Here is a 13,177-nt window from a genome sequence, read left to right as displayed (position 1 = left end):
ACCGAGAACACCTGGTGATCCACCTTAACCTTCATAGCTTGTATAGAATGATAACTGATTAGAAAAAAAAATAATACAAGCAATAGTGAATGATCTTTCGTTTCTAACTCCATCTCTAATGAGTAAATTTTTAGAACTTTTCGATTTTTACACTGAGTTAATTACAGTTATTTAACTTATGTTAACGATATTAGTGTTGTTTTTATATTAATATTTAACTAGACATTTAAGTCTAAGTAGTCCTTTTTCAATGTAACATACGCATGACTACTAATAAAAGATAACTATAATAATCGTACGCAAGACTCATCATTACCGTGTGTTCCTTCAATTGACATTACAATGCGGTCATAATATATCTCCTAGTAAAAGTGTTATTTTACACATAATATTCTTGACTAATTAACAAGATTTAGTGACGTTAGTGCCAAAGGATCGAGAAATTGTAATGTACACGTGCTTGTGTTTATAAACATCCAACATGTGACTGTGTTTACAAAGCATTCAACACGTGTCAGCGATACCTACAATCACATGACGATGAGGGAACAGCAGCGCCATCACTTCACCTGGAGGGATATTTAACCAAGAGAATTCCATGGACAATCACCAACCTCGGCTGGTCAATCCTTCCTTTAGCTTGCTCGGAGCTCTAGGAGAAACCCAACTCAAAGCTTCTAGTTTGCCTCGGAACTCTAGGCTTTTCTTTCTACTGCTTAGCTTGCTTCGGAGCTCTGTGGGGATTCCTAACCTCAGTCACTTAGCTTGCTTCGGAGTTCTGTGGCTTTTTAACCCCCGCCCCTCTCTGCTTGTTTCGCAGCATTGGGTATTCCTAATTCACTCCAGCTTGCTGCGGAGCTCGATGGAGATCGTGCCCTAGGCTGTTCGGGCCTTGGGTCACCATTCTCTACCTTGTATTAGAGAAATTACATTATTGTACTATTCTTGTAGAATACTGTTTACAGAAGATTTTTATAATAAAACCGGTAGTGCAAGTCGATTCCGGACTATAATTTACTCTACCAAAGCTCTACCTACCCCTACACAGGGAGAACATTAGAATATGTACAAGATATTTTTCCTCTCAAAATCTCGCTTGGTCTCCCGTTAAGAAGATCCCAAAGCAGTGATTGAAATTGTCGAGAGATAAAAGTATCTAAGCTCGATTACAGAAACACATCATAATGTTAGCAGTAGTGCATTTGTCGCATTTTACGGCTAAATTAAAACTAAAGCTTTCGGAAAAACTTCGGCGGCTCAACTTGGAATAATACTTCGATACGAACACTATAATATAATCGTAGTTAATCTTTGTATATTGTTCATTGCACAAAATCATAAACTCAGTCACCTGAAAGCATTGTCTAAGCTATACTCCGTGTCACCCGAATTGGTACATGATATCAGCCAATAAGCTCGCAGTGCACTGTTACTAAACTTCAGGAAGGAATCTAATCATTCATAATTGATTGATAATTGGACAATTATGAATGATTTGATTCGTCACTAAAGGTTCGGTAACAGCGCACTGCGAGCTTATTGGCTTACGCCACACACCAATTCGGGTGACACAGAGTATAATAATTTACTCGTATGTATCAAAACACACATTATCAAATTATATACAATTCAGCAGTGGATGAAAAAAGAATGGTCTGCTAACTTACTATTCGTCCACATCCGATCCTTCCGGTGTGGCATTTGCCAATTCAATAAAATTATCTTCCAATTCGTTTTCTGGATCATCGAAGTCGAAGTCATCGTCCATTGCTGCCACTACATCAGGATCCAAATTAAGTTGAGGCCCTGTTTGTTTTAAAGAAATCGATGTGTATAACTATACAAATAACCAAAGAACAAACCTAGATTATTTAATAGAAAATAAAGGAAATAATCATACATAAAGCACTCTATTAGCGCCTTTGTTGAACATTAAATCAAAGAGGGAAAAAAAAAAAGCTGTGACGCATCCTCATGAGTGCTGTTTCATATACCCGTCACCCCCACTAAAAAATGGAGTCGCCCAACTGGACGCATCACAGCTGCTTTTCTGCTATTTTTCCTTTTCTTTCCTCTTCTCCTTCCACCTTGGCTATCTGATTTATCATTTAGCAAATCAGTCCATCACGTAACCTTTTAGAATCGAGTAACGTTTCCACTATTCTCTCCTAAATAAATAAGACCTTTCAGTTTAACGTCCCATGATTATACCTCTTAGGCTAGGGGACACGAATGACTAAGACAAGCGAATGATGATGGAAAAACTGGTGGAATGAAAAAGTGGGAGGAAATGGGAGTACCCAAGAAAACCCACGGACACGATACTGTCTAGAAACTTACCGACTGGGGATCGAACCAGGGACCCCGCACACCAAAGGTAAGAGTTCTACCACTGAGACACCATATCCCCTATATTCTGGTAAGAATTCGTTTTCCACATCCACTTCATGGTAAGTATCTCGAAGATCTCTCCAAAATTGTTTTAGGTAATTATTCTTCATGTTACTTATGTAATTCTTCTCTGGAATGCTTCTTTATTTCGACAGATTAGTTTCTATAAAGTCTGGAGAAGTTGCTGGACTCCCACCACGCGCCCATCTGGGTGGTAGTTACGGCGGATACCGGTGATTTGCGGAGAGTATCAAAACTGGCACTGTTGTGTTGCCTTGCAGTTAATACAGAGATTACAATAGTTAAAGGAATAAATAACTACAGAAAAATCCCGGCCCTCCAGGATAGGGACTGGGCGTGAGGAAAACAACCGCACCCGAGAAAATAAACGTAAGTTCTGGAACCTCAAAATGAGCGTTGGGTAGATGGATTACACAGAGGAAGACCAATGCAAGGAAAAGGACAAGAACAATTGAAGGAAATGAGAAACACATATACTACTCTAGCAATATGGAAGATAAAACGGTGAAACAACTCGAAGAATGTAAGAAATAGCAAATTAGATGCTATATTACAAAACAGATTTAATATCTCTTTAAGAAATAAGATAATAAGGTAGGGGCAAAACAGATAAAAAATAAATTTAAAAAAATGAAAGTTTTACGTCCCACGGTTATACCGGTAGGCTAAAGGTGACGGTGATGATGAGAAAGGAAATGATGGAATGAAGAAAGTGGGAGGAAACGAAAGAACCCCCACGTACAAGGTGTTTGTCTACTACAAAGTTCACTTGGCGCAAGATGGGATCTAACCAAGAATCCCATGCACCTGAGGTGAACCGTCTATCACTGAGCCACCGCGGCCCTAGAGAACAGATAAAAAAGGATGCACGACAGTATATAGTGGACCAGAAGGGAAAAAGGACAGCTAGAAATGCAACTAATGAAAATGAAATTAAAAGAGGGAATGCTAGGTTTTGAAGCCATCAACGAAAAAATACGTAGAATACAGTTCAAACGACAATTTAGAACCATAACAACAGCATATACACACCTAATGAAAGGAAAGAAGAATCCCAAAAAAAGATAAATGCTTTGGGGAACTAGAAAGAGTATATCAGAGAACACAAAAATACGACTTAACTATTGGAAAATTTTAATACTAAAATTGGAAAAGAACATTTTAAGAACGTGACTAGAACTTTTACTTTACCCAATGGGCCTAACGGAAACAAGATAGCATAACATTTCCGCTACACAAACATACATTTCGGAACATTGCTGGAACTTCTCAATCAATTCTGGTTCCAGCAAGACGGAATACCAACACGTTTTGTAATATTGTAAGAATGTATTAGCCATTTAATTTGCGATAGATGGATTGGGCTAATAAGTTAATAATTAACTTTATACAAATAGTAAAATAATTAACTTATAAAAATCCCATAATACACACAACAATAATAATAATAATAATAAAAATGATTCAACGAACCACCGAACGGTACAAGTTCCGGACAGTTACCAGTATTTTTGAAATGACCACCACGAAATTTTGGACCTGTCATCGTATTGTAACGTCTTGTAAGAGTACATCAAAGAGATGGTACTTCATTTATCGTGACACAGATGACGATTCGATAACACTGTTATAGCGTAGTCGCTAACACTCGCATTTGGTGCGAGCGGTCCCGAGTTTGATTCCCAATGGCGACACTCAGTCAAACATGTATAAAAGATTTTTCAGGGAGAGGGCTGGTCAATCCTTCCTTTAGCTTGCTCGGAGCTCTAGGAGATATTCCACCCAAGCTTCTAGTTTCCCTCGGAACTCTAGGCTTTTCTTCCTACCGCTTAGCTTGCTTCGGAGCTCTGTGGGGATTCCTAATCTCAGTCACTTAGCTTGCTTCGGAGTTCTGTGGCTTTTTAACCCCCACCCCCCTCTGCTTGTTTCGCAGCATCCTGAGTGAGGTTTTTCTGGGTTTTCCTCATTCACACCAGGCAAATGCCGGAATGGTACTTCACATAATGGTCCAGACCGCTTCCTTCTCTTCCCATTCCTTTCTTCCTCACGAATTTCTCGGTCAGTGTGACCGCCGAGCGACGTCATCCCTCACACGTGACGGGCTAACATGGACATCGATGCTAAAAGCCCCGAAATCTAATCCTAATTCATAACGCCGTTAAACATGCATTTGCCTTGATCAAGGCAGCACGGATAAGGAGATTTTCAAACGGCATTAAGAGGAATACAAATCTACCTCTTCAAAATAATCAGGAATATTCCGTAGCAAATGTCCTTATGTGTTGTCTACGATCAAATATTCCCTTATTAGTATTATAATTTTACCTGCATTCCTATCTTCCATACATTACTGGGACTTTTTTGTTTACCTTACACATTAAGAGAGCTATCCCATAAATTACACAAACAAACTTAAATATAATCGTATTATCTTAAAACCCAACTATTTGCCTCATTTGAGTGGAATTTATCGTTTTTTCTTATTTACAAATGATGAAGAAATGTCGTCTTACCTGTTATAGGTGCTGCCTTATTCAAGAGACCAACCTCCTCTTCCACCTTGGATGCAAACACTGATGAAGGTAATGTAAGTTTTGAACCCTCTTCTTCCTGAAATATATACAACATCCACTGTATAGTACGAGGCACACGGGGCTGTAATTCGTTGTTAGATCATTAGCAGCAGCAGCAAAAGCAAGTCGCTTGCTGTAAATTTAGGAACTTTCATGCATGACACTCGTCCGTTACAATATACAGTATATACTGGTTGTTCTAGAATGATGCCCAAGGATCATAAACAGCTACTGTACAGATGAAAATATAACTGTAATGCTACCTATCTATCGATATACAGGGTGTTTCAGATAAAACGTCCAGTGCTTATAAATCCGAAATGGCTGAGAATAAAAAGATGAAACAAAAACTGAGATAGGAAAATGTCATAAGGCGCATCACATGGTGTTGTTGTGGTGACCCACAGGGCCCTCCTTCAAGGGGGCCCAGGGTCCAACTTCAAATTTTCAAATAGGAACATGTATTGAATCATACCTCATTCAATAGTACTTGGAAAACGAAACAACTTTTGTAGGAAACAATTTTCGATTTGGGCCACCGTTTTTAAATGGCCGCAAAAAGTGAGTCCTATATCAGATAAAACGTCCAGTGCTTATAAATCCGAAATGGCTGAGAATAAAAAGATGAAACAAAAACTGAGATAGGAAAATGTCATAGGCCACATCACATGGTGTTGTTGTGGAGACCCCCAGGGCCCTCCTTCAAGGGGGCCCAGGGGCCAACTTCAAATTTTCAAATGGGAACACGTATTGAATCATACCTCATTCAATAGTACTTGAAAAACGAAACAACTTTTGTAGGAAACAATTTTCGATCTGGGCCACCGTTTTCAAAATGGCCGCAAAAAGTGTCCTGTATCAGATAAAACGTCCAGTGCTTATAGGCCTAAATCAGAAACGGCTGAGAATAGAGAGATGAAACAAAAACTGAGATAGAAACGATGATAAACCATATCAAGTGGTGGTGTTGTGGTGACCCTCAGGAAACTCCGTGAAGGGGGCCCAGGTGTCAACTTCAAACTGATACAGGACTTTTTGAGGCCATTTTGAAAACGGTGCCCCAAATCGAAAATTGTTTCCTACAAAAGTTGTTTCGTATTTCAAGGACTATTGAATGAGGTATGATTCAATACATGTTCCCATTTGAAAATTTGAAGTTGGCCCCTGGGCCCCCTTGAATGAGGGCCCTGTGGGTCACCACAACAACACCATGTGATGCGCCCTATGACATTTTCCTATCTCAGTTTTTGTTTCATCTTTTTATTCTCACAAGTAGACCTCACCACTTCGCCGTTGCGTTAGCAAAAGGAAACAACTACTGTCCTAGAGTAGGGTTGAATATAAGATATTGACAAAAATTTTAGCTGCTAATGAGCACTAGAAATATGGGAAAACGAAATAGAAACACGAATGTGGGAAAGCCAAGTACAATATAATTTGATAGTTGCAAGACCGATATTTTTTCGAAATAGATGGAGGAACAATAGTTATGACTTCTACTATGTAAATCGAGTTAGGAAGGATGTTTTTATGGCATTCCAGATCATGGTCGCCATCTTGAAATCTGCCATATTGGATCGAAGTCAACTTTTTTAAATGGAAAGAGGGCCATGTGAGGTATCAAACAACAATGATTTTTTCCACCCAATCTCATACACTAATTGGTTTGTCCATATCTGGAACGGTTTACAACTTACAGTTCTTTCAATGTTGAAAAATTCGTTGTTTGCAGCAGATAACAGATAACTATAGTGACAATGACTATAGCTCCAGAGATAGCATTCTTACTGGACAAAATTACGGCAATGCAAGAAATGAAAGTCCTCAGCATTCATAAAATGGTCAACACAGAATTTTGCAGAGTACCATGAGCACCGAATGAAAAATGAAGCATCAGAAATATCACAAAAGTTAATGCCGGGAATATTGAAAGCGTGCTTCTTCGGCACTTCGAACCATTCGATCGGCTCATCAATATATACTGATTTACAAAATAATAATTGATTCTTTCCTGTGAAGCGAGGAGACTGAAATTGATTGTACACAAGGGAATGCAGAGTGACAATAGTATCTCTGTCATGCAGTTTTGAATGGAAATGTTCGTCCTTTATTGCATAATCACATATAGTACGCCAATGTTTTGTATTGTCTAAAAGAAATACATTCAAAGGTTGAAATATGCCGGTGGTACCTTTTGGAATTTGTCACACTTCCACTGATTTCCTAGGTGGAATTGTACTTCGCACCTCTTCATTATTAAATAATTCTCAGGTATCCAGCATAAGTGAATTCCTGCTCCCTGTATTCGACCAATAGCAATTCACATACCGTTCCGCTTCCACACTAGCTTCTTGATTGTTTATCTCATGATGTGCCACCTCTAGAATATCCAGAGTGTATTCCATTTCAAATTCCAATTCTTCATCCGCTAGGAATCTAATTATGTCATCTGCGATTACTCTTTCCTGTTCTGATATATTTGTTGCATTGTGCTTGAACCGTAATGTCTGTAACTGCTGCAGGAGGTACATAGCAATGTTTTCCTTATTTAAATCCATGGTGTGTCGTTTTTTAGTGTATAATTGTTGCCTGCACACATTCTCCCTAACATACACACACGCACGCACCTCACAGAATTACAGGCTTAATGCAATAAACGAAATAACTATTTCTCAAGCACTTCCAAGTTCACGGGTAGAACTCACAGTGAGAATAATATATTTCCTGCACTTGTCTCCTTACAAAGAGTTTGTCGCTGTAGAATGGTACACGATGCACGTAAGCTTCTACATTATACTGTAGCTGCTACGACCAGGAATGCCATTGGCAACCAATATTGCTATTCTCTTCATCGTGCTGCACCAACTGCTTATAGTTTCAGTTTGAATCTACAAACGCACACACGAAGTGGCGAGATCAGAACCACTTTATGAATGCTGAGGACTTTCATTTCTTGCATTGCCGTAATTTTGTTCTGTAAGAATGCTGTCTCTGGAGCTATGTTCATTGTCACTGTAGTTATCTGTTATCTGCTACAAACAACGAATTTTTCAACATTGAAAGAACTGTAAGTTGTAAACCGTTCGAGATATGGACAAACCAATTAGTGTATGAGATTGGGTGGAAAATATCATTGTTGTTTGATACCTCACATGGCCCTCTTTCCATTTAAAAAAGTTGACTTCGATCCAATATGGCGGATTTCAAGATGGCGGCCATGATCTGGAATGCCATAAAAACATCCTTCCTAACTCGATTTACATAGTTGAAGTCATAACTATTGTTCCTCCATCTATTTCGAAAAAATATCGGTCTTGCAACTATCAAATTATATTGTACTTGGCTTTCCCACATTCGTGTTTCTATTTCGTTTTCCCATATTTCTAGTGCTCATTAGCAACTAAAATTTTTGTCAATATCTTATATTCAACCCTACTCTAGGACAGTAGTTGTTTCCTTTTGCTAACGCAACGGCGAAGTGGTGAGGTCTACTTGTCAGCCATTTCGGATTTATAAGCACTGGACGTTTTATCTGATATAGGACTCACTTTTTGCGGCCATTTAAAAACGGTGGCCCAAATCGAAAATTGTTTCCTACAAAAGTTGTTTCGTTTTCCAAGTACTATTGAATGAGGTGTGATTCAATACATGTTCCTATTTGAAAATTTGAAGTTGGTCCCTGGGCCCCCTTGAAGGAGGGCCCTGTGGGTCACCACAACAACACCATGTGATGCGGCCTATGACATTTTCCTATCTCAGTTTTTGTTTCATCTTTTTATTCTCAACCGTTTCGGATTTATAAGCACTGGACGTTTTATCTGAAACACCCTGTATATATAAATGAAAGTGACTATGTTTGTGACTTAATAACTCGATGGTTTTTATTATTTCACTTTGACGGTGCAATTTAGGGGAGGAAGAGGGGAACGATATATATATATATATATATATATATATATATATATATATATATATATATATATATATATATATATAATGATAAAAAATGACCGATATTAGTGTCAAATCCATAGTTTTTGGGATCGCCGAGATAAACAGTGACACTTTCGATGTCATTTAAATCCAAATTCAGTCCCGCAACTTGGGGGAGGAGAAGGGAGATATATAAAAATGGTCGAAAATGATTGATATTAGTATCGAATCCAGTTTTCGTGGTCGCTGAGACGAATAGTGACACTTCCGATGCCGTTTAAATCCAAATTCAGCCCCCATTAGTTCTCCTAAGGTGGGATGATATGAAAAAATAATTGAAAATGAGCGATATTAGTGACGAATTCATAGTTTTTGGGATACCTAAGTTGATTGGAGATAGCTTTGGTGCTCTTAACGTATTCTCCCAGTGCAAAGAACGGGCTGCTAATATTAACTAATACTCTCCTATGATGTGCCTGGAAATCTTAAAAGAATTTTTATATGCCTAGCGTAATTTCGGCAACCAATCGTATTGCATTCGACACTAATCAGTAATGAAGAGCTTCGGCTTTACAAATACTTCAAATACTTTCTTTTATTATTTTTTTGTCTGATTCAACTTAGTCTTCTTTCTATACAAAACATTAAAATCAATAACAAGTTATACCAAACTCAAGCTCGCATCTATTTACCTCAATGCGCATGCACTCGCTTTGTTCAATGGGACTCTTATTAATGCTTAACTACTGAGTTCGAGGCCTGCTAAAAAAAGAAAACAAAGAAAAAAAGAAAAAATATGCTACTTTATTACAGCTTTACTACTGAGTTCGAGGCCTGCTAAAAAAAAAAAGAAAAATATGCTACTTTATTACAAATAGAAAAAACATCTAATTTAACCAGAAGAGGCAAAAACAAACATATTTTAAAATTTACACCGTAAAAGAAGGCAAAGAGGAAAAAATGAAGCTGTAAAATATTCAAGCCCTAACTTAATTAGAAAATCATTTTACTTAGTTGTAATCAGAATCCTAGAAAATACTTTGCACTTCCTAGCTTTCGACTCTCCCCTAGAACCTTGTTCACGTAGGATATATATAAAATTGAAAAACGTTGGGGAAAATGTAAAGTACCGGACTCACTGAGGTAGTGCAGTGCGGAGAAAACTTTGTTTTAGCTGCTAGAAACACGACTTAGCCTTGTTCTTCTTTTCGCCCTCGTTGAACAAGGTTATAGGGGAGAGCCAAAAGCCAGAAAGAACGAAGTATTTTCAGGAATCACAACCACATTTAACATGATTACTAGAATTTCTGAGCAGGTTAGCATCTTGTCTATAATTAGATAATTTCTCTTCACGTTAAGTCCTAATTAATTAATCAAATATGTGACTGTTTAGTTAACATCATTATCTTGTTTTGAAATGACAACTGTTCATTATGTTATCAAATAAATGTTTGTATACTGTTTCACCGTAAGAAGTTTTTTCTTTCATTCACTTCCGTTATTCTTTTTGTGCATTGGGTGTTAAAACCCTCTCATTTACAAGGTTGAGTCATTAAGTCTTGCAATATTCTGATACATAACATACCTATATTTATTACAATACAATGAAAACAGGTTGCCAATCAAAGTATAGCCTCTCGTGTTGGACTGTCTGGGGACACCTTTCTCGATTCCACGCTGATACCACATCTTGCTGTTAGAGGCAAAAGGAGCCAGTCACTGCTGTTTCTACCTCCTGCTGGTTGGTGAAGCATCGTAGTTTTAGAAAGTGCCCTATGGACGAAACCGGAAGAAATCCGAAAGGACAAAGTCAGGACTATATGCCGCACAGTGGGGCGAAAACGAAAAAAGCTGGCCAAAATATGATAACTATATTCAAATTGAATGAAATTTAGTATTACGGGGTTATTGAGGTTGCTGATTACGATTCTGCAACTAAAGTTACAAAAAGGCGGAATAAAATTAGCAAAAGTCGAAAAAGTCGTAGAAATGTTCTCAAAAGTGCGATAAAGGGGTTATTGAGGTTGCTGATTACGATTCTGCAACTAAAGTTAAAAAAAAAAAAATGACGGATCCAAAATGGCGGAATTAAAAGGATGTCAATATACTTCGTAATTTTCACAATGTATCTTTAATAACATTCACTTTTTTCATATATTTTGATGAACAATTACTTGTTACTTACGTTCTTATTTATTAGAAATGTATTATTACTTAAATGACACAAATTATTGGTATTTGATTCCGTCATGATAACTACAACGGCTTGTCACTGTAACATTAAATGAACAATTATTAACATCAACATGCTTCGTAATTGGCACGTTTTGGCAGCTACGTTTTTGTCGACAGCATTAATTAATATTCAGACTACCATTCTACAAAGTATGAACGTGGTACACGAGGGTGCAGATAATGTTTTCAACGCTTTAAGTTAAGAAAATATATAAACAATGTGAAAATTTTGCCTGACTTGCGATTCCAATTATAAATTATTACATCATTACTATTAATTTTTCACTTCATACACTTATTCTACTTACCAGTACGATATAGGAAAACTTTACAGATTTAAAGACTATGAACGCGTTCGGAAGTTACAACCGTTTCAACGGACGCGTCACAATTCTTCTATTGGTCTCTACGCATTTGACCTGCTGAAGGGTCTACTTAAGAGTGGCTCAGGTAGTCGGAATAAAGTAAAAACCTTATTCTATTTATGGATTTGGGCCCTTCTAACATCACTCTAGCCAACTACATAAAAAAATCCTATATTACTAACTTTCGTTTTTTTTTTTTTTTTTTTTTTTTTTAAACTTTTGGCCAGCTTTTTGCGTTTTCGCCCCACTGTGTGCCGGGTGCAGCATCAATTTCCTGAATATTTTTGTTGCGTTTCTCGGGCCAAGTGTAATTTTGCATTATCCTGTTGCAGCAGCGCGCGCTTCCACCAATGCAGGATATTTTTTGGCAAAATGCAGCATACCAACTGATAGTAAGACCGTTAGGAATGAATTTAAAGTGAATTACCTCCTTGTAGTTCCACCACAGACATAACATGTCTACACTCGAAATGAACTTGTTTGACGACATGTTCTGGAAGTTGGCCCTTGCTTAACCATGGATTCTGAACATTCGGATTTCAGAAAACACCCATTTCTCGTCAAGTGTGACAATCCGTTCCAAGAAACTTACATCACGTAGATTTTGCAGCAGTTGTCGGCACACATCCATTCTCCTCTGGACCTGCGCTGAGGTCAATTCATAGTTGCTTTGACAATCGACGTATGCTGGTGGATGGATTTTCTCAATGACGTGTTGTATGACATCAGAAATCTGTTACCCTGGAGTGGCCGCACCTTTGCTGATCTTCGACAACCTTTACGGAATTTCTGGAACCCAAGAATTGTTGTGCTGTGGTTCATTGCGCCTGCCTCTTTCGTATAACAGATGTTTTCGGTTACTCTCACAGCATTATGGCCGAATGCAAACTCATATGAGTACCAGCTGAACTCACGTTGACTGCCACTAAAAACTGACTGAATATACTAACCAAGTGGTGGCCTCGTATTTAATAGTCCGCTTGACACACTACCCTTTGGACCAGTTTGACCTTGTACTTACGGTCAAATACACCGTATAAAGGCGCCTGCTGTTTGAAATGTGGAAATATTGCAAGACTTATGACCCAATTTTCTAATACAGTCATTCATTCAAACAGTTGATCAAAATACGAGGAAATTTAAACATACCTTGCAATTATTGTTTGCTGAAGATAAGCTTGGCCTGTCATTTTTATCGATGCGGACTCTTTCGACAGGTTCCCAATCAACAGAAACTTCGTTGACATCTCTCAAGTGTTGTAGGTAATTGTAATCATCATCAAAGTAGATGCCAAATTTTCTTTGTTCTTCTTTCCGCTTTTCGTCTTCAACCTGGACAATAAACAGAACATACAATTACTTACCAGAAAATATGTACACTATAGGTTCCATCGTTAAACATTTCATCACATGCGGAGGAAGTTGGGTGAAATAAAGAGAAAAATGAAATGAAATTAAATTTTTCAGTTTAACATCCCACGATTATGCCCTTTTAGGCTAAGGAAGACGGGTAATTAAGGTAAATGAATGATAAAGCGATTGGTGGAATGAGAATATGGGAGGAAACGGGAGTACCTGAGAAAACCTACGGTCAGGATATTGTCCACCACAAACTTATTTAGCTGGGGATCGAACCATAGACCCCGACACGAGGTAAGC

General features: G+C 38.0%; 1 protein-coding gene across 1 annotated transcript in view; it reads right to left on the bottom strand.

The window, feature by feature from the left end:
- The window catches only part of LTV1 (LTV1 ribosome biogenesis factor), a 55,369-nt gene that overhangs the window by 26,973 nt on the left and 15,219 nt on the right, over positions 1-13,177 (bottom strand). Inside the window, exons 3-5 of the mRNA XM_081738507.1 lie at positions 12,668-12,850; positions 4,926-5,022; positions 1,668-1,806 (exon numbers count right to left, since the gene is read on the bottom strand). Coding sequence (XP_081594633.1) covers positions 1,668-1,806; positions 4,926-5,022; positions 12,668-12,850 — 419 coding nt within the window. The remainder of the gene's footprint in view (positions 1-1,667; positions 1,807-4,925; positions 5,023-12,667; positions 12,851-13,177) is intronic.

Source organism: Thermobia domestica, chromosome 2 (genome assembly GCF_964235325.1).
Source record: "Thermobia domestica chromosome 2, izTheDome1.hap1.1, whole genome shotgun sequence".
Classification (NCBI taxonomy): domain Eukaryota; kingdom Metazoa; phylum Arthropoda; class Insecta; order Zygentoma; family Lepismatidae; genus Thermobia; species Thermobia domestica.
Note: the sequence above shows the minus strand (reverse complement) of the source record. Positions and strands in the feature narration are given on the sequence as shown.